At 38.7% G+C, this 22731-nt stretch overlaps 1 protein-coding gene across 17 annotated transcripts in view; it reads left to right on the top strand.

Annotated features, from left to right (window-relative positions):
- UBE2W (ubiquitin conjugating enzyme E2 W) overlaps positions 1 to 22731 on the top strand; it is a 75577-nt gene that overhangs the window by 33095 nt on the left and 19751 nt on the right. For 7 of the 17 annotated variants that reach the window (XM_073999028.1, XM_073999022.1, XM_073999024.1 and 4 more), the window contains 2 exons: positions 8501 to 8592; positions 13691 to 13793. In XM_073999028.1, coding sequence (XP_073855129.1) covers positions 8552 to 8592; positions 13691 to 13793 — 144 coding nt within the window. In that variant the 5' untranslated portion in view covers positions 8501 to 8551. Of the gene's footprint in view, positions 1 to 7754; positions 7940 to 8500; positions 8593 to 13690; positions 13794 to 17422; positions 17522 to 22731 lie in introns of all 17 variants that reach the window. The other 10 variants (XM_073999029.1, XM_073999025.1, XM_073999026.1 and 7 more) reach the window with 4 other exon arrangements.

The following is a 22731-nucleotide window of genomic DNA, read 5'->3' as shown; positions in this document are numbered from 1 at the left end:
GCCTCACAAAGTGCTGGGATTATAGGTGTGAGCCACTGTGCCCAGCCAAGAGTTGTTTCATAAGGAACTGTGGGCCTGTATTGTTTTGTTCAGTGTTTAGATGTACATACTTTTTTAAGTGTCTGCTCACCATTCTTTCATCTCAGATCTGTCCCTTGGGATCATTTTCCAGAAGGAATTCAGGGTTTATTCTTTTGTTGGTTACTGTTGGTAGTAAACTGTTTTGTCTGCACATATCTTTATTTCATCCATTTTTTTTTTAAACTTAGTTTTGTTTGGTATAGGAGTTGAAATTGGCGGTTAGTTTTACTTACATAAAATATATTTTTACTGATTTCTAGTGCTGACATCATTGTTCTTAAAGTGGTAGCCTTCTTGTTTCTGTAACTTTGTAGGTAATCTATCTTTTGTCTATGGCATTAGAATTAGCTCTTTTTAATTGGTGTTTTATGCTTTGACAGTGATGTTTAAGTTTGGATGTCTTCTGTTTATGCTGCTTAGATTTAATTGGGCTTCATTGACCTGAAGGCTGATGTCTTTAACAATTCTGGGAGATTCTCAGGCATTATTATTATTATTGTTGTTATTATATTTTTTGAGATGGAGTCTTGCTCTGATGCCAGACTGGAGTGCAGTTGCGTGATCTTGACTCACTGCAACCTCCGCCTCCCAGGTTCAAGCGATTCGCCTGCCTCAGCCTCCAGAATAGCTGGGACTACAGGCACGCACCACTATGCATTATTATTTAAGAAGCATTTATAGAAAATGTTGCTTTCTGTTCTCTAATTTTTTTTTTTTTTTTTTTTTGGTCTCTGTACCTTTCTTTCATGTTTTCATTATCTATTTCTCTGAGTTATATCCTGGATAATTTCTTCATACCATCTTCCTCAGCAGAATTCTTTCTTCACCTGTGGTTAGTTTCTTTACCCATTGAGGTTTTCCTTTTTTCTTTTAAAGAGACAGGGTCTCTCTTTCTGTCACCCAGGCTGGAGTGCAGTGGCTAGATCATAGCTCACTATAACCTAAACTCCTGGGCTCAAGAAATCTTCCTGCCTCAGTTTCCTGAGTAGCTAGGACGACAGGCGTATACTACCACCATGCCTGGCTAATTTTTAATTTTTTTATAGAGATGTGGTCTTGCGGTGTTGCCCAGGTTGGTATTATACACCTGGTTGCAACTGATCTTCCTGCCTTGGCCTCCCAAAGTGTTTGGATTACAGGCGCAAGCCATTGTGCTGGGTCAAAAAACTTTTATTTAGATGTAATTTACATGCCATAAAATAGTCCCATTTCTACACTCAATAATTTTAATTTACTTACTCTGTTGTGCAACCATACCCATAATTTAACTTTAGAAATCTTTATCATGCCCAAAAAGCAACCTTTGTGTCCGTAAGTAGTCACTCTCCATCACCCCGTTCTCCTTTCCCAGCCCCTGGCAACCACCAGCTTACCTTCCGTCTCTATAGATTTGCCTATTAAGGACATTTCATATCAGTGGAATCATACAACATGTGGTCTTTTGTGACTGGCTTCATTCAAAAACATAATGTTTTTGAGGTTCATTTGTGTTGTAAAATGCGTCAGCACTTCATTCTTTTTGAAGGCGAAATAATATTCCATTGCATGGTTGTAACATTTTTTTCATCCATTCTTCAGTTAGTGGGCATTTGGGTTGTTTTTTGGCATTATGAATAATGCTGCTATGAATGTTTGTGTATATGTTTTTGTGTGAATGTGTTTTCGTCATCCATTGAGTTTAGTTTATTTTTTAATTATACAGAAAATATACTTCTACATTTTTGTAAAAGAGCCAAATAATATAAAGAAAGGTATGTAGTGCATACAGTATGTCCTCTTTCTCCACTGCCTTTTCCAACTGTAAAATAATTGAGTGTGCTTTTTTTTTTGGTCTTTTGTATGCATTTATATATTTGTGTAATTACACCTCTTTTATTTTAAGATAAAATACATGTATTTTTGAGGCTTGCTTTTTCTTTATTTCAGTATGTTTTGGAGTTCTTTATTTTTTTGTTAGTACTCAGGTCCATGTCATTCTTAACTGTTGCATAGTCTTAGTTTGCTATGCCATAATTTGTGTAATTTACCTATTGATATATATTTCTAGATGTTTTACAGCAAAACTTTTATATGTATCTTTCTGCGATTCTGAGTAGTGAAATTGTTGCCTCAAAGGGTAGAATTTGGATTTCTCCAGGATTTATGTTTGTATTTGTTTCTGCCAGTTACTTTGAGGCCACCACTTCCTGGACTACTTTTGATTAAATTCTTGCTTAATGTTCTCAAGTAGCAGGAATTCAGGCTATGAATCCATGTGGGTTGAGGTTATGAAATTTCAGGGGAGAATTTTTTTCTTCCTTCACCCATTGCTAAGTTTAAAGTAGGCAAATATCATTGTTGTCTCTTGCCCTTTTTCTTGTTGACCTTTACATTGAGGGATCATAGTTTCAGGTAACTCCTCTGTTAGCATCTTCACTTTGGTTTTGCTATTGGGTTTGTTTGAAATCTCCATGGCAAAATCCAGTCCTAATCCTTACATTTCAGAGCTCCTGCGTTCACTTTGTCTTTGTTTTCTCTGTAATTATCCAGGGTATATTCTCTGCCATTGTGCTGGAAAAGAAAGTCTGGTTAGTCCTTGAAACATATTCTTCCTTGGCTTTCTGCATACCACAGTCCTGGTTTTTCTCCGCTCACCACTCTTCTTTTGGACACTACTGTACTCTGAAAGCATGGAGAAATTATTGGCACATTTGTCTCCTTTTGTGGGCTGTGGGCTCTTACTAGCAGAAATCATTAAGTCCTGACACTTTTTGCATTTCCGTCAGACCTTTGAATGAATACCTCCATTGCATTCTCTTTCCTGAAAGGGAAAACAGTTTCATTAAGTAACTGTTAGAAATGTCATCAGAATTCAGTAGGAGGGAAAATGCTTCCTTGCTCTGCATGAGTTTAGTTCTGTTTAAAAAAAAAAAAAAAGTAAAACTAATTTGTTGCCTCACATTTCCCTCTGAAAGGAGAAATGGCCACTGTTAGAATTGTTTAATGTTGTTAGGGAAAAATAATATCTACTTATTAGTGCAGTGCTATTAATATTAACGTGTATGGTATTCCTATTTTTTCCATCGTGCTCTCCTGTTTTTAACCTTCCATCTTTAGTTGGTTGTTAGATGAAATTGGAGAAAATGTTCTTGGTCATTTTATATACAGTTGTATTAGCAACCATTATCATATATTCCCACATTTTTAATGATTTTTCTTCACTTTGTATTTTTTCCTTCCCTGAATGTTTCCACCCTTTAGGATAGTTTCTCAAAGTGTCAAGTTGAGATAAAACTTTACAAAATGTGAGACCTGTATGCCTCACCTATCCCCTTAATTTGCTTTATTTTTCTTCAAATTTTAATATATCATGTAGTACAGTGGACTTACTACAGGGGTTGAGGAGAAAATTTATGTAACATCAAAAGGATGCTCAAGAGATTAGCATACCCACTTTTCCCTGTGTTGCATTATCACCTCTCCAAGAATCACTGTGAAGGTTGCTTCACATCAAAGGTCAATCAGATGTTTGCATAGGACTGTGACCTTTGTAACATCACTTCAGCCTCTGATTGACTGCTTTCTGCAACTAATCAGACTGATTGTGGGCCACCACTTCATTACTTGAAGTGAACACCAAGTTGCCAATGGGAAACCTCTAGAGGGTATTTGAACCCAAGAAGATTCTGTATCTGGGCACCCTTTACCATTATGTTCAGAAGACCAGGGATAATTATACCAATAAAGTGCTTTTTTAGTTTGCTTTTGTTTTCTTGTGTTTTGCTTGGTAGTTAAGCAGATTGATTCTCCTTTATGTTCTTGCTTCTTCTACTAAGAAGGGTTATTATTCTTGACTTAGTAAAGTTCTCAAGATCTGGAAGATTTCCGCAGCAGTGTTTCCCAAAATACAGTCCTTGAAACAAGGCTTGAGACGATCTACACTCAAAGGGTTCTATTATCTTTGGAAACCTCTTTTTTGTTGTTGGGAGTTTTTTGTTTATTTTATTTTATTGGGATGGAGTCTTGCCCTGTAGCCCAGGCTGCATGCATTCATGTGATCTAGGCTTACTGCAACCTCCGCCTCCCGGTTTCAAGCTATTCTTGTGCCTTAGCCTCCCGAGTAGCTGGGATTACAGGCGCATGCTACCACTCCTGGCTAATTTTTGTATTTGTGGTAGAGACGGGATTTTGCCATGTTGCCCAGACTGGACTTGAACTCCTGACCTCAGGCATTACGTGCTCATTGACCTCCCAAAGTGCTGGAATTACAGGCTTGAGCCACCGTGCCTCGCCTTGTTTAGTTTTATTAGAGACAAGTTCTTGCTGTGTTGTCCAGGCTGGACTCCAACTACTAGACTCAAACGATTCTCCTGCCTCAGCCCCTTGAGTAGCTGGGACTACAGGCATGCATCACTGTGCCCAGCTATTTTGGGGAACCTCTTTATGTCATCTTCCCTTTGGACAATCACTGTACAAGTTAGTATATGAAAAGTTTTGTTGAAGAAGCCAGTTCTTCTTTGTTTGACCCAGTTTTTTAAAAAGTGTATGTGATCACAGAACCCTCATTTGTGAATATCAGTAGAAAATAATTAAAACCTTGTTTTAACATAGAAATTTGCTTAAATTTGTCTTTATTCAAAACAAATTAAGCAAATTTGAAGTCCATTACAGTGATTCACAACACAGTTTTCTATCTGTAGTGGTGTTGGATGGCTAAGCTAACTTTAAGTGTCATAAATTGAAGACCTAGAAACATTACTTACTGATAGTAATATTTCACTGTCCAGAAAAAAACAAACCAATTTTTAAGCAGAGAACTCTTAAGAAATGAACAGATATCCATACTCGTCTTCTTCACTTTGAGAAAAGACTTATGCTGGGTGCAGTGGGTGGTGCCTGTTGTCCCAGCTACTTGGAAAGCTGCGGCAGGAGTTCTGGACTGTAGTGCGCTATGCTGTTTGGGTGTCCGCGTGGAGTTCGGCATCAATATGGTGACCTCCCGGGAGCAAGGGACCACCAGGTATGTCTCAGGAGGACGGGTGAACGATCCAGGTCAGAAACAGAGCAGGTCAAATCTCCCATGCCAATCAGTAGTGGGATTGCACCTGTGTACACCAGCCTGGGCAACATAATGAGACCCTGTCTCTGAAGAAAAAAAAAAAGTCATATTAAGAATCTTTATAATCTTGCATGCAATTTTAATAACATTATTTGGTTTTAAAATTTATAATCTTGCATGCAATTATAATATTTGGTTTTAAAATTCATAAATTAGGGACTTCTGTGTTTTGGTTTTTTTTGTTTTTGCCTTTTGTACCCTGGAAAAGCATGTCCACTGATAACAAGGGAAGAGGTATACAATCAAAGCTGTACAAATAAGTATGCAAAATACATAGCCATTTTAGGATACCTAGTATGTAGGAAGAAAACCTTAACATATCTCAGATCATAATACGTTGTATTTTGATGTTCTACTATAAATGATGTTAACAATAACCTTGAAATATTAAACTATGTGCAGGTGATCCTATTTAAGAAAACGAATAGTAGATTATGTATTAAAATTACTTCAAAAATTTTATAAAATCTTTAAAAAATTTTATTAATATTTTCTTTTCTTTTTTCTTCTGATTTCATTCTTGTCACAAAGCATAAAATTTTTGAAAGGCTTTTTGCATAAAGAGTTACTTTTAGAGTTTCTCTGGAAAGCTTGTCTGTGAAATGACATTCTTTAAGGATTATGGAGAACTATGGCTTTTTTTTTTTTTTTTGACACGCAGTCTCACTGTGTCACCCAGGCTGGAGTACAGTGGTGCAATCTCAGCTCACTGCAACCTCTACCTCCCAGGTTCAAGCAATTCTTCTGCCTCCACCTCCTGAGTAGCTGGGACTACAGGCATGCGCCACCATGCCCGTCCAATTTTTTTAGTATTTTTAGTAGAGACAGGGTTTCACCATGTCAGCCAGGCTGGTCTCGAACTCTTGACCTTGCGATCTGCCCACCTTGGCCTCCCAAAGTGCTGGGATTATAGTCGTGAACCACCGCGCCCAGCCGAACTATGGCTTTTATAATTAGAAAGTAGCAAAGGAAGCACTGCTAAAACTTTTAAGCACTTATAACTCAAGCTATTAAGACCTTACCCAAGTTGAGCATCCCCAATCTGAAATGTGAAATGCTCCGAAATCTGAAGCATTTTGAGTAGCAGTGTGACACTCAAAGGTAATGTTCATTGGAGCATTTCAGATTCTGGCTTTTTAGATTTGGGATGCTCAGCCAGTAAATCCGAAACAGTTCTGGTCACAAGCAGTTCAGATAATGGCTACTCGACCTATAACCTCAATATAGAAGCTATGACGTCTTGATGTTAGATAGGTAACTGCCTATTCTTCGTAACTACTTTACAGCATCAGTGTTGAAATAATTTTTCCAGTGTGGAAGAAATCGATTTGTTTTGTGAACCAAAACTTCAAAGCTTTTTTTTTTTTTTTTTTTTTTAATGTTAAGATTAGCCATTATGCAAAACTTACTGGTCAAGCAGTTAATAAAATACACATATTCCATTGAAGAGTTTTGTACCTTTCAGTTTTTGTACATAACAAGGCAATTATAAACTCTGAAAGTTTCTTTGCTTCTTTTGATTGTGATTTTTTATTCTAATTTTTGTTTTATTTTTGAGACAGAATTTCACTGTAACTTAGGCTGTAGTGCAGTGGTACAACTATAGTTTACTGTAGCCTTGGCCTCCTGGACTCAAAAGATCCTCCTACCTTATCCTCTGAAGTAGCTGGTGCATGCCCCTACACCTGGCTAATTTTTTATTTTTTTGTAGAGAGAGAGTCTCACTATGTTACCCAGGCTGATCTCAAACTGCTGGGCTCAAGCAGTTTTCCTGCCTCTCCCTCCCAAAGTGCTGAGATTATATTCATGAGCCACTACATGCAGCCTACTTTCTTTCCTTCATAAATCTGCCAGTCTTTGGGAACTCATGTTAAAAATTCTAGAAGCTTTTCTAGCTGTAGTTTGAGCATCAGGCTGAACTTTCTCCTCTTTTGCAGTTTGCTTGTATTTTAAAAGCAAATCAGGACTGTACAGTGGCTCACATCTGTAATCTTTTGAGAGGTCAGGGTGGAAGGAGCACTTGACCAGGAGTTTAAGACCAGCCTGTGCAACATAGTGAGACCCCGTCTCTACGAAAAAAAAAAAAAAAAAATTTAAATTAGCCAAGCGTGGTGTTGCACACCTGTAGTCCTAGCTACTCAGGAGACTTAGACAAAAGGATGGCTGGAGCCCAGAAGTTCCAGGCTGCAGTAAGCTAGGATTGTGCCACTACATGCCTGCCCGAGTGATAGAATGAGGCCCTGTCTCTTAAAAAATAAACAACAACAAACCTAGTCAAACTTTAAGCAGCTACTGTAGCTGTTGTACTTGGTGAGATTGAAGATCCAGTCCTGGAGTTCCTGGAACATCAGAGGATGTGATTCTTCCAGAATCTTTTTGTTGAGCGAAGACTGCCTCTTTTTGACTTGTGACGAGGCCTTACTGGAAAGAAAGGTCATGTAGACCTCCTTTGCCTTTTCCTGCATCTGCTTATCTTGCATTAAAAAAAGAAATCTTTACATGCTAGCCAAAACAAAATATTTTCTTCATTGAATTTCTTTTTAAAAAATTTCCTAAATTTTGTCATGCCTTCTAGGTCTTCCACCGGATTATCCAGGAAAGCCACCCGTTTGGCTGTGCTCTTGAGGCGCTGGTGGCTGCTGCCAGAACTGCTATTACTGTCATGGATGTATTTACTGGTTTATAGGAAAGAATATTATAATGCATACAGATGAAGAGATGCGTCAGGGAAGGGATGTGGAGCTTCCATGTCCTTTCCAGGTGTGCCACCCTCCAGGAAACTCCACACGTTCAGCAGCCTGGAAGCTCTAGTGTTGGAATAGTTTGACAGTAGATTGTGAATTATAGGACAGGCTATTCAACTTTTGAGCAATATGTATATAGAATATATAAGGGGCTAGTAAAGAGAAAGGTATGAACACTTGGAGGAAATGTAATGATTTCAGATTGTAGAAGGATATTATCAAGGATAACTAGAAGGATGTTATGGTTTTTTTTTAAAAGTACAGGCCGAGTGTGGTAGCTCACACCTGTAATCTCAGCACTTTGGGAAGCTGAGGTTGGGAGAATTGCTTGAGGCCAGGTGTTCAGTATCAGCCCGAGCAGTGAAGTGAGACCCCCATCTCTACCAAAAAAAATTAGCTGGGCATTGTGGTGTGTGCCTGTAGTCTCAGGCTACTTGGGAGGCTGAGGTGGGAGGATTCCTTGAGCCCAGGAGTTTGAGGATGTGGTGAGCTGTGATCACACCACCGTACTCCAACCTGGGTGACACAGACCTAGTCTCAAAAAAAAGGGCAAATTATTATTGATGTTCTTTTCTAGAAACGACTACAGAAAGAACTGTTGGCTTTGCAAAATGACCCACCTCCTGGGATGACCTTAAATGAAAAAAGTGTTCAAAATTCAATTACACAGTAAGTATTTAATTTTTAAAGTGCTCTTTCTTTTATTATCAATAATGTATGAATGTTCACCCACTTTTTAAAACTACAAAATTATTTTCATGTTTCGTTTTATTCTCTTTCACCAAGAGGGAAATACAGTAAACAGATCTTATTCTATGCATTTATATATATAATCAATTTTGTGTTACTATGTTATAAACATGGTTGCATAATTTATAAAGCTGTTTTTAGACTATCTTTGGTACATTTTTTAAAAGTTTTAACTGAGTAGCACTGACTTTGTGATGTGATCCTCATCTATAATATTAAAGAACTGTTTGGTATGAGGTTTTATCAAATTAAAAATATGTATCTATTTAGGCATATGAAGAGAGTAATAGTCAAGAGGTATCCCATGCCCTAAAAACATTAATTACATCCTGTACAGAAGGGCAGCTAAGTGAAAGTGTGACTCTCAGCAGTCGTTTAATAATTTTGTTAGACAGTGGTAAATGTTCTGAAATCGTGGAGAAATCTAAAATAATTTATCCTCCACTTAGAAGAACCTCTAAAAAGAAAAGGAAAAGTAGCCAGTAAGATAAAAATTGACTATAAACCGGCTTGTAGGACAAATGAGCCAATTCATATATTTGGTGTAGTCTAGGTCCAGGGAGTAAAAATGACCAAAATTCATATAACTTACCCTTTCAGAAGGAACAGTTTTGGGTACCTTTGACTTTGGCATTTGTATCAGTACTTAAGACAGGGGTCAAAACTTTAAGAACAAGAATATTACGAATGGATGTATAGACTCTTTTGAAAAAAAAAAAAGTAATACACTTCTTTAACTCTGCAACAATCACTTAAAAATATTGTTGAATTCTAAACTGATTTTTTGTGTATATCATATATAGAAAATATAAAACTCTTGTTCTAAAGCAACCAAAAGTGGAGCATACATTTAGAGTGGCATTTGTTGCATATTGTTAAACAAATGAAACTGACTCTTTTTTCATCCTGATGCAGATTATATCCCATTTTAATCTTTTTCCTCTCTCCTTTTATTAATCTACCTCAGAGTATCCTATAACAACTGTCCCTATAGTTCTCAAGGAAACTGATAATAATGAGATTACTTCTTCTTTCATCCTTTATTTTTTTGGGAGGATGGGGAAAACACACAACATAATAATTTATAAAAAGTTAAAGAAACGTTTTAAATTTTTACAAATAGAAACACTTTAATAGATTACCAGGTAGTTATACCACAAATTATAACAGCCAAAGCAACAATACCTTTATTGTAGAGTAAATCCTATCATATCGAGATACTGGTCAGGTAAGAATTTTTCTTTTAATTTATTGTAAATGAACCGTAAAATTTTTACCTTTGTGCCATCTTCTAGGCTATAAAAATAGTCTTATAAAGAATCAGATTGTTAAGAGTATATGAGATGTAGATATGGATGTGGAAGATCCATGAAGAGGATGATGATGAAAGCACATTAAGAAGCTTTCTGATGGGCACAAAAAGTAGAATGAAGAAGATCTGGTATTTGAGAGCACAACAGGGTGACTATAGTCAACAGTAATTTATTGTGCATTTTCAAATAGTTAAAGTATAATTGGATTGTAACAGAAAGGATAACTGCTTGAGGTGATGGATACCTCATTTACCCAGGTGCAATTATTATGCATTGTGTGCTTGTATCAAAATATCTCATGTGCCCCATAGATATATACACCTACTCTGTACCCACAAAAAAATTTTTTTTTAGTTTTCTGGAAGAAATTTGGTAGCATATATTGAGACCTTAAAAAATACGAACACTATCCTGTTTGACCCACCACACACCATCCTAAGTAACGATCTAGAAAAAGACTTAGAACCAACTATACTAATTTCAACATTACTAATTCTAGGGATAATTTGGGAATAGTGTAAATGTCAATAATATGGAAAAGGTTTGTCAAGGCAGTGCAGTGAAATGGCATCACTTGAATTATAGTCTATAGTCAGCATGTAAGGTAAAAATTTTGTATAGTTATAATTACCTTTGAAAAATCCTTTAAGAAGACCTTATTGGTATGTATCCTCTTTATTAATAAATCCACTAAAGCCAGTTTTTCCTCCAGAGTGGAATAGATGATTGTGTCTTTAACAACCATGGTGTGTGAAGAATAAAAAAATTCTAATGCTTAAACGTTAGAATTAGAGTACTAGGTACTCACAGGTGTTGAAGAACTGAGACTAATTGAGAGAACAACACGTATAGTCTCATCGCATCCTTACTCTGGGGCATATGCTTGTGATTGGAATCATAAACCCTGATGGTTTAAATTGATATAATTTAAGTGCACAAAATGTAGCTACTCGGCTGCCATTTTGTATAGGCTTTGATGGTATAGGAAACAGCAAAATGACTAGAATGAAATATACCCCCAAAAACTTTAACAGTGGTTGTCACTGGGTGATTTTTATTTCTACTTTTCTGAAGTTTCTACAATGAACATATCTTACTTTTTTAACTAATAAAATCTCATTAGGCCTGGCATGGTGGCTCATGCCTGTAATCTCAATGCTTTGGGAGGCTGAGGTGGGGTGGGAGGATCCCTTGAGCCCAGGAGTTCAAGACGAGCTGGACAACATAGGGAGATCCCATCTCTAGTAAAAAAAAAAATTTTTTTTTAAGTTGGCTGGACGTGGTGGTGTGTACCTGTGGTCCCAGCTACCTGGGAGTCTGAGGTGGGAGTCGCTTGAGCCCAGGAAGTCAAGGCTGCAGTGAGCCCTGATTGCACCACAGTTCTCCAGCCTGGGTGACAGAGTGATACCTTGTCTCAAAAAAAAAAGGGTTATTAGAAAGTACCATGCACAGGCCAGGCGCAGCGGTTCACACCTGTAATCCCAACACTTTGGGAGGCTGAGGCAGGCAGATCACCTGAGTTCAAGAGTTCGAGACCAGCCTGAACAACATGGAGAACCACCCCCTCTACTAAAAATACAAAAAATTAGCCGGGCATGGTGGTACATGTCTGTAATCCCAGCTACTTGGGAGGCTGAGGCAGGAGAATCACTTGAACCCAGGAGGTGGAGGTTGCGGTGAGCCGAGATTGCGCGATTGCACTCCAGCCTGGGCAACAAGAGCAAAACTCTGTACCAAGAAAAAAAAAAGAAAGTACCATGCACAATGTTGACAGTTATGTTGTCTTTGACCTCATGTAGTATCTGCATGTCATGCAGATATTACGAGGATTGATGAGATACTTGGTTAGCTCTTTATTTTTAAAAGTTGTGCTTGTTTGCATAGGTCACATGTAAATTTATGTTGTGTGTCCTCAAATTGCCATATAAACAGAACGAAAGACCACCATTTTTCCTGGGAATATTACTCTGCCTAGTAGATGTGGGTGGAAAATCAAGAAAGGAATTTCAAAGATTAAGAAGGACCTAATATATAAAGAGATAGTTTTTTGTTTTGTATGCAGCTTTTGCATTGCATTTAATTTACCATGTATTGACTCTGAGTCAGGAATGTGCTAGGTTTTTTACTTATGTAGGGTCGTTTATCTCCAACAACACTATAAGGTGATTATCTTCTGTTTTATTATTGAGGTAGTTAAAACTGGAGAGAGAACATAACTTGCTCACACAACGAGTTAAGATTAACTGTAACTGCCACTTCAGTATAATTTCAGTTATAACTGTTTAATTTCACTATAAAATGTTGTCTCTTGGGTCTGTGGTCGTATCTTTTATTACCATGTATGGTACTCAGCATGCATTCTTAAAATGAATAGCCATGCTCTTAAGAGTCTGTATACTGTAGCTGATTTCTTTTAGAGAATAGGTACATTTATTAGTTTACATAATCCTAAGTTCATCGTATGCGTGGTAATGACTAGAATCCCAACACTGTGTTTCCTTTCTTTCTTTTGTTTTCTTGTATTTTAAGTACAAGAAAGTTTAATACCTGAAAAGTTCAAGAGAATTGCCTAGGTGTACAATAATTATAAGTGACAGAGCTATAATTAGGAACACATTGTTAATGACTTCAATTCACTTTTGCTTCTAATGCTGCCCTGTTATCTTTGCTGTCATTATCCCTTATTCTTTCCCCCATCTTAAAGAAAATAACAAGAAATAGTGTATACACTATAAATAACACATTTATGTTTATGATTGTTACATATTAAAACAAAGTAGGCTTGCATAGATGCCATAGAAATGGGCTTTATTAAACAATTGAAACATAGTGAGAGATAAAGAAAAGGCAGTACAAAGCCTTGCTTAATCGTCAAAGTAAGTGGAATGATGTCAATTTAGCTCCCCTTACCCTGTTAATCTTTTCTAGAATGTTGATGAGAAAAATAAATCTGACAGCTACGGTTCTCTGTAGTCATTGTCTATACGGGTTTCTCCATGGCTTCCACCAGTAATAATCAGAAAGACAGTTGATTAGTTTGATGTTATGTATAGAATACTTAATGTCAGCATTGTAGAAATGGTACTTTGAAAAAATAAGGTAATGTAAATCAATTAGGAAGAGTACAGGCTTGGGTGTCAGCACACCTTAGTTTGAGATTTGTTTGTTTATTTTGGGACAGTCTTGCTCTGTAGCCCAGGCTGGAGTGCAGTGGCATGATCTTGACTCACTGCAACCTCTGCCTCCCGGGTTCAAGTGATTCTCCTGCCTCAGTCTCCTGAGTAGCTGGGATTACAGGTGCACGCCACCATGCCCAGCTAATTTTTGTATTTTTAGTAGAGACCAGTTTCACCATATTGGTCAGGCTGGTCTCAAACCTCTGACCTCGTGATCCACCTGCCTCAGCCTCCCAAAGTTCTGGGATTACAGGCGTGAGCCACCGCGCCTGGCCTTGGGTTTTTATTTTGTTGGCTTTTTTAGACCTATCTTTTGCTAGCTGTCTGACCTTGATCTGGTGGTTTCACCCCTGAATGTCAGAGAAGGTCATGAGAATTAACAGTGAGAGAGTTATTGGGAGGCTGGCATGTGCTGTTACACATAAACAACTCTTGTCCCAGTGCTTAGTGTACAGGAAGTACTTGGTGTCCTCTTTTCTCCTCCTTACCCCAGTATCTTAAGTTTTTAATTTGCCTTTTCTATTCTAGGTGGATTGTAGACATGGAAGGTGCACCAGGTACCTTATATGAAGGGGAAAAATTTCAACTTCTATTTAAATTTAGTAGTCGATATCCTTTTGACTCTCCTCAGGTAATTGCCTTGCTTTAAATTTTTTTTTTTGTATTTTTAGATAGCTAAATGCCAGAGATGTTTGACTCAGTAAAAACATATAAATCATTTATACGTATGTAGATGGATTTGTTATTTCCTTGTTCGTAATATAATCAAGATATGAACATTACACTTAATATTGGGATTAGGTCTTTACTGCATTTTGCGTCTAAAATTGTTTGTTTCTTATCCATAAATACTAGCAGAAAAGGGAATAGAAATCTAACCAGGCCTCTAGGCCAGGGGTCCCCAACCCCTATGCTGTGGACTGGTACTGGTCCCTGGCCTGTTAGGAGTCAGGCCACACAGGAGGTGAGCACCATTACTGCCTGAGCTCCGCCTCCTGTCAGATCAGTAGTGACATCAGATTCGCATAGGAGTACAAGCCTTATTGTGAACTGCACATGCGAGGGATCTAGGTAGTACGCTCCTTATGAGAATCTAATGCCTGATGATCTGAGATGGAACACTTTCATCCCAAAACCATCATCCAACCCCCAGCCCCATCCGTGGAAAAATTGTCTTCCACCAAACCGGTCCCTTGTGCCAAAAAGATTGGGGACCACTGCTCTAGGCCATTGGAGAAGTTGGCATTTTGGAATAACTGGAGGCGCCTCTCCTAGGTCAGATGATAGAATCACATGGTGAAGAGAAAAGTTCTCTGTTGGAAGGAGTACTTTGATTTTGCATTGACATGCTGTCTTTGCAGCCTTTTAGTACTGGAATGGCAGAGTACATCACCAGATGTTAAATATCTAAACATTGGCCCAAAGTCTGTTTATTATAATTTGATGCCCAGTCAGTTTAGTTAATAACTTAATACTTAGACAAGGGATAATGGTGGTTGAGGAATGTTTTTTGAGAGCTGTTTAACTATGGTAAATGATTAATCAGAGATTAGAGAAAGGAAGACTGTAGGATGACTTCCAGGTTTCTGGCTTGGTAATATAAGTAAATGAGTTACTATAATTACTTATTCTTCAGAGAATTATTGTAACAAAGCACTTCATTTTTAAAATTGAGGCTTGTAAGATCCGTTGGCTAAAGTGATAAGACGTAATGCCAACTCTTTCTAGTATTGCTAGCAAATGAGCTATTCTGTAAAATAGAACCATATACCTGAAATATTTCCCAGATACTGAAAATTTAGCTTGTAGGTGCTGAAGTGTACTATTTGGGGGAAAATCTTATTTCATTGCCACTTTAAACAATATACCAAACACAGCTTAATCTTTTGTTAGTTATGTAAGAGAAGAGATAGAAGTCAGTTACTGTATCATGCTATAAGTAAAGAGGTAATTGTTTTAAAGCATAGATTTAAATGGATACTGACTCCTTAAGTTCTAAAATTTTCATGTGAGCAGAAAACTACTAAGACTTTTAGGACTTATTTTTATCATTTTCATAAAAATTAAAGTGAAAGGGATTATGCTGTTGTGACCACCTCTGGATGTCTATAGTAAGCATTTGTAGACTATAACAAAAAGTCAAAACAAATATCTTCTCTCCAGAAGATTGTCATCACTTCTGTTGTTTTCTGGCTGGTCAGCATCATTTCTGACTATAAATGTGTGGAGACCACTGGATCTCAGTCTGTTTTCGTCAATCAGCCTATTTGTCTACATTCATCTAAGTTCATTGATGGTATGGGAAGGAAGAATATTTCACACCAACTCAGAAGCTTTTGACTAGGGAGATATTGGGGGAAGGCTTACTCTGGGAACTTACCAATTTTTCACCAGAGGAAAATAATATTTCTATAAGCATGAAACCAAGTCAAAAACGTGTTCTCTAAACTCTTTCCTTAATATTGAATTCTAAATCAAATATCAAACTTAAACATTATGTTGAATTTCTTCTTTAATATTTCTGTAAGTTAAGCATTTGTTGTAAATTCTCCCTATCATCCTACTTCAAATTCATTTTATCCTCCTTCCCTGATTTTATTTCTACCTGCTCTTCTAACATTGGTGTTATCCAGGTTCTTTATTCAGCACTGTGTTACTCTTCTCACTCTTCTTTCACCTTCAATCACTTTAAGCAGCTAACTCAGATCTACAGCTCTGGGAACACCTCTTTTTTTAAGGCTTAATTTCATACCGTTGTTGAAATACTTGAGTACCTCCAGACATCTCAAATTTAACACAACTAAATTTGACCTTTCCAATAACAAAGCACATTTTGTTTTTCTTTATCCTGGGTTACTGTCCACCTATCTATTTTGTGTTCAGTTTTTCTCTTTTCCACACCCCTCCTTCCTACATTTGAAAGGTAGCCCACTCTTTTCTTAATGTCAGTGCTGTAGTGTGGTTTTTTGTTTGTTTGTTTTTGTTTTGTTGTTTTTGAGACAGAGTCTCACTTTGTCACCCAGGTTGGAGTGCAGTGGCGCAGTCTTGGCTCACTGCAACCGCTGCCACCTGGGTTCAAGTGATCCTCCCATATCAGCTTCCCAAGCAGCTGGGACTACAGGTGCATGCCACCACACCCAGCTAATTTTTGTATTTTTTGTAGAGATGGGGTCTTGCCATATTGCCCAGACTAGTCTCGAGCTCCTGAGCTCAAGTGATCAGCCCACCTCCTTGGCCTCCCAAAGTGCTGGGATTACATGTGTGAGCCACCATGCCTGGCCTAGTCCAGGTTTTTATCTTTTAATTGAACTATTACAGTAGCTTTTAGTTCTTTGGATTCCTATGCATCCTTTCATGGTGCCATTAGATTTCTTTGAAGGCACAGTTATCTCATTGGTTACATACCACACACATGCACATGCACATGCACACACACACACATACACAGACACCCCCCCACTCCACCGCCCCCCACATATACACACACACAGTCTCACTCCACCATCCCCAGAATTCCCCACCCCCTCACAGTAAAACCTCTTAATGTTTCTTTATTTCCTGTGGAATCAAGTTTTTAGCCTGGCATTCAAGTCCCTGTGTAGTCACATCCAAATATAACTTTTTCTGCACCTGCATGCATTCTTTATGGTAATATTTCTATAGTACTTCATAATTTAACTTCCATTCTGATTTTGTCTTCTAACATCTTTTAATGAAGTGGTTAGGGGAGGTAGATTCATCCTCATTTTATATGTGAAGAAATTGAAACTTGTAGAAGTGAAGTGCCTTGTTCACGTTTTAATACCTAGTTTATAGAACAATTAAGACTCAAACCCAAGTGTTTCCTTTCCTCCTTTGCCATACTGCCAATTAGATGAGAGTACCAGTATGGGAAAAAATGCCTATTTATATATGTAGTAATTTTCTCTCTGAAAGTGAAAGATTATATGTGGAATGAATGATACTTTTGAAAGCTCTAAGCCAGTTATTCTCGCTCTTTTTGAAATATAAGGATTCCTTTTTTAATTTACTGTTTGTTGGGGTGGGTGGGGTGGAGACAGAGTCTCCCTCTGTCGTCTGCCTGTGCTGTGGTGTAATCATAGCTCACTGCAGCCTCCAACTCCTGGGCTCAAATGATCCTTCCACCTCAGCCTCCAGAGTAGCAGGGACACAGCCATGTGCCACCATGCCTAGCTTGGGTTTTTTATTTTGTTATTTTGTTTTTATTTTTTTGAGATAGAGTCTCTCTCTGTTGCCCAGGCTGGAGTGCAGTGGTGCTATCTCTGCTCACTGCAACCTCTGCTTCCTGGGCTTAAACCGTCCTCCCGCCTCAGCCACTCCGAGTATCTGCAACTACAGGTATGCACCACCATGCCCAGCTAAATTTTTTTGTATTTTTGGTAGTAGAGACAAGGTTTCGCCATGTTGGTCCAGCTGGTCTTGAACTCCTATCCTCAAGTGATCCGCCTGCCTCGGCCTGTCAGAGTACTGGTATCATAGGCATGCCCAGTGAGGATTCCTTTTTAATATCAGTTAATTCTGTAGCCCCTCACATGGCATAGAGGTTGTATATTCTAATATCCATTGATTGGGAAAATGGCAGCACTACTGTTAGGCCAGTAATACTTCAAAATTTTTTAAAAGGTATTTATACATAATCTGTATAGTTTTAACATAATTATAAGGAGTCAAACATCAGTGTTTGATGGGCTTATAGACTTCAAGATTTTTCCAATAACTGAAACTCTCCAGAGATCCACTGCCCTGGGAAAGTGGCTGGAACCAGTCCTCTAGGGCAGTAAAATTCCCCCAAAATTTTATTTGATGAAACTCTGTAGCATTAGCACTTGTTAGATAAATTAGTCTCTCATCTTTCTGGCTGGGCATGGTACTCATGCCTGTAATCTAGGCACTTTGAAAGGCCAAGGCAGGTGGATCACTTCAGCCACCTGCTGTTTGAGACCAGCCTGGGCAACGTAGGGCAACCCTATCTCTAAAAAAAAGAAAGAAAAAGAAGTCTTTCATCTTTCCATGCAATGAGCAGTACTGAGTTTATCACTAGTTACAAGAGTAGAATTTGGAAAGTATTTCTAGAATAGATCAATCTCATTGTGAAATTACTGCTTTTATACCTTTAAATGAGATCGGTAAGACTGTTACACACCATTATGGTTTGTTGTGTTTTTCCTCCTACCAGATATATTTTATGTCTCATGTTGTGTCCTGCCTTATAATGAAAAAATTACCTATCAAATATGTTTGGCTCAGTCATTTGCCTTAAAAGAAAGAATAACAACAAACAATTTGTCAGTTAATATGGAAACAGAGATGAGGCATCTTTTCATCACTGCTTGCCACTAATGTACATTTACTGTCAGCCATACAGAAAGTATCTTTCTGTATACATATTCTGTTTTCTTATGCTAGGATACAGGTAAATGTTTGGTTAATTCAACATGTATTGGGCATGTATTGTGTATCAAATACTGTTTCTTGAGAGAGGGGAGAGAGTACAGAGATTTAAAAGGCATTGGGCCTGCCTTTAAACAGTTTATAATCTGTTTAGTATTTGGATAGGTAAATATTCATTCCATATTTCTTGAGGATGTATCATGGGACAAACACTGTGCCGGGTGCTGGTAATTCAATGAGGGCCAAAACTGCAACAGCAACAACAATCTTGCTTACATGGAGTTTGCATTCTTGTGGGGAGAGACAGTAAGCAATGAGTAAAATACATATAGTATGGAAGATGGTGGGGGAAAAGTACAGAAGGGGAGACAAGGGTGTTGAAATACTGAATAGAGTCGTTGGGAAAGATTTCACTGAGCAGGTGACATTGGAGGAGAGATCTGAAAGATGTACAGGAGTAAACCATTTGAAAGAGTTGAGAGAAAGAACAGGTGAAGACAAAATGCAAAGACTCTAAATCTGGAATATGCAGGACAGGTCCCTGGAGTGTTGTATAAACAGGAAGGGGAGTGTAAGGCCGAGGTCAGTGTATTAGGCCATTTTTGCACTGCCATAAAGAAATACCTGATGCTGGGTAATTTATAAAGAAAAGAGGTTTAATTGGTTCACATTTCTGCAGGCTGTACAAGAAGCATAGTGCCACCATCTGCTTCTGCTGATGGCCTCAAGACGCTTACTGTCATGGCAGAAGGTGAAGAGGGAGCAGGTGTCTCACATGGCGAGAGTGAGAGCAAGAGTCAGTGGCGAGGTGCCACACATTTTCAAACAACCAGATCTCACGAGAACTCATTCACTGTTGAGGACATCACCAGGCCATTCATGAGGGCACCCACCCCGAGTGACCCAAACACCTCCCACCAGGCCCCACCTCCAACATTGGGGGTTACATTTCAACATGAGATTTGGAGGGGACAAATATCCAAACTGTATTAGTCAGAGAGATCATTTGGGCTGGAGGGGTCATCACGGATTGTATAGGATATTTATAGCCCATTGTAAGAATTTTGACTCTTTACTCTTAGTGAGATGGGGAAGCCTTTGGAAGGTTTTGAGCAGAGGAACGATGTAGTCCTATTTAAAGTTAAAAGGAACAGTCTGGCATATAAACTGTTCAGGGCATAAAGGTGCAAGGAGATCAGATAGGCCATTAAAGTAACCCAGGTGAGAGATGATGGTGACTTGCACCAGAAGGGTAGCAGTGGACGTTTTGGAAAGTGGTCATGTTTTGGATCTGTTTTAAAGTTTGAATGAACAGGATTTACTAATGGATTAATTTGGAGTATGACTGAAGGAGGAGTCAAGGAAGACTCCATGATTTTTGGCATATGCAACTGTACACACAATTAACTGAAGTGTGAATTGTATGCCTTGGGAGCAAAAGGGAAAGCAACCAATTTAGAATACTCTAAGGGGGCAAAGAAAAACTTACTTGAACTGGTAGAACTGGGCCTTAAAGGACAAAAAGAGTTTATGTGAAAAGTATAGGGCAAGGTGTGAAAGGACTTGGCCTCCTCACGTTTGTGAGGATAGGCTCTTGTAGTTTTATGTGTCGATATATGGGGGATTACAGCAGAAGATGAGAGAGGAAGGTTATTTTGGGGCTCATCAAAAAGGATCTTACAGTGTGAAAGAAGCTTGACATTTCTATCATAGGTATTAGGAGGGATGGCCCATCTCCATCAAAACTCTGAAATCCACAACTGGGCATGGTGGCTCATGCCTGTAATCCCAGCACTTTGGGAGGCCAAGGCAGACAGGTCACTTGAGGTCAGGAGTTGGAGACTAGCCTGGCCAACATGGTGAAACCCATACTAAAAATGCAAAAATTAGCTGGGCATGGTGGTGTGCACCTGTAGTCCCAGCTATTTGGCAGGCTGAGGCAGAAGGATTGCTTGAACCTGGAAGGTGGAGGTTGCAGTGAGCCGAGATCGTGCCACTGCATTCCAGCCTGGCGACAGAGGGAGACTCCATCTCCAAACAAAACAAAAAAAATCTCTGAAGTCCTCAAGCTTAGTATCTTGACTCTTACTACTTTTCCTTTCTACATCCAAGAGAAAGTTCTTCTATTCCTTTACATATCCAGTATTTGTACCCCTTTCCTCTGTTAAAGCATTCTATTTGAGTGAAACAAATCTGAAATACATCTGTATTATATTTATTTATTATTATTATTACTATTATTATTATTGAGATGGAGTCTCGCCCTGTCGCCCAGGCTTCAGTGCAGTGGCATGATCTTGGCTTATCACAGCCTCCGCCTTCCAGATTCAAGCAATTCTCCTGCCAGTAGCTGGGATTACAGGTGTGCACCACCACACCCAGCTAATTTTTTTTTGTATCTTTAGTAGAAATGGAGTTTCCCCATGTTGGCCAGGCTGGTCTCGAACTCCTGACCTTGTAATCTGCCCACCTCAGCCTCCCAAAGTGCTGAGATTATAGGCGTGAGCCACCATGCCCGGCCACTTTTATTTATTTTTTATTGAGACAGAGTCTCACTCTGTTGCCCAGGCTGGAGTGCAGTGGCGCGATCTTGGCTCACTGCAACCTCTGCCTCCCGGGTTCAAACGATTCTCCTGCCTCAGCCTCCAGAGTAGCTGGGATTACAGGTGCACACCACAACGCCCAGCTCATTTTTGTGTTTTTAGTAGAGACGAGGTTTTGCCATGTTAGCCAGGCTGGTCTGGAACTCCTAACCTCAAGTGATCCACCCGCCTTGGCCTCCCAAAGTGCTGGGATGACAGATGTGAGCCACCGTGCCCGGCTTTATACTACCTTTAAATGTCCCAGTTGTACAGGGTTGTTATTTTTGACATTTTTTTTTTTTTTTTTTTTTTTTTTTGAGATGGAGTCTTGCTCTTGTTGCTCAGGCTGGAGTGCAATGGCATGATCTCAGCTCACTGCAACCTTCGCCTCTCAGGTTCAAGCGATTCTCCTGCCTCAGCCTCCTGAGTCCCTGAGATTACAGGCGCCCACCACCATGCTCAGCTAATTTTTTGTAGTTTTTAGTAAAGACAGGATTTCACCATGTTGGCCAGGCTGGTCCCAAACTCCTGACCTCAGGTGATCCACCCACCTTGGCCTCGCAAACTGCTGGGATTACAGGCTTGAGACTCCGTGCCCGGCCTTGTTTTAGAGATTTTTAGCTAATTTTTGATGAAAACATCTTCAGTATTTTAGAAATAGGGAAAATGTTTATTTTAGAGGGAAGAGAGGGAAGGGGACAGTGTCTCTTTGATTTGAAGCCATTTTGTTGCTAAGAGTGGTGCTGTAAGTACAATTGTCTTGATTATAAAGCTTTAGAAGTACTGAGGCAAAAGAGTAATTGCCTTCCTCTTCGTCCTCATTCCCCACTCCTATTCATGCCTCCTTACCACAGACCCTTTTCTGTTGCTCAAAACTCATTCATTGCAGAGATCCAGAACCTATCTTCATGATGTCCTCATCTTGTCTTTTTTTCCTGGACTGGTTTTCCATGGTTTTCATAGGGTGATGTTCAAGCTTTCCAAAGTCTTTGAATAACAATTTTTATTGCCTTCAATTGTCAAGCATCTTGGACACCTGACAAGAAGGTGAACAGTGAACCCTGTTCACTGAAGCCTGGGGGGTCACGGAGAAAGAAGATAGAGGATTAGATTAGTAGGCTAAAAGAACATAGAATATAAAGGGAAGAGAATGATGACCATCCAAGGCAATCCAAGTTTAGTTTTGTGTGTCCAATAATTTTGTCTTTGCACTATTGCTGCATGTCACTGGTTATTATAGAATATCAGGGAACACTTATGGATGCTTCCTGGTGTATACAAGAGGACTAAAAAGAGAGAATTGAATTGAAAGCTATGCTAAGATTCCAATCTCCAGTCATTTTAATCAAATACCATTTATGGTAGACTACCTATATGTTATATATAAATATCTGATTTAGTTTCCATTACAACAGTAAACTGATTGCTTGTACGTTCAGTTTATGTAGTTACACATTAAGTACCATCATCTGCATTAAGTACTATCTTATAATAATTGTAATCAGAGAACATATTTTCCTCATACTGTCCCTGGAAAAACCTTGGTATCCATATCGTAAATTGGCTTTTATAATT

The sequence above is a fragment of the Macaca fascicularis genome, chromosome 8 (assembly GCF_037993035.2).
Source record: "Macaca fascicularis isolate 582-1 chromosome 8, T2T-MFA8v1.1".
In the NCBI taxonomy this organism is placed as follows: Eukaryota; Metazoa; Chordata; class Mammalia; order Primates; family Cercopithecidae; genus Macaca; species Macaca fascicularis.
This window is presented reverse-complemented; position numbering and strand designations above follow the sequence as displayed.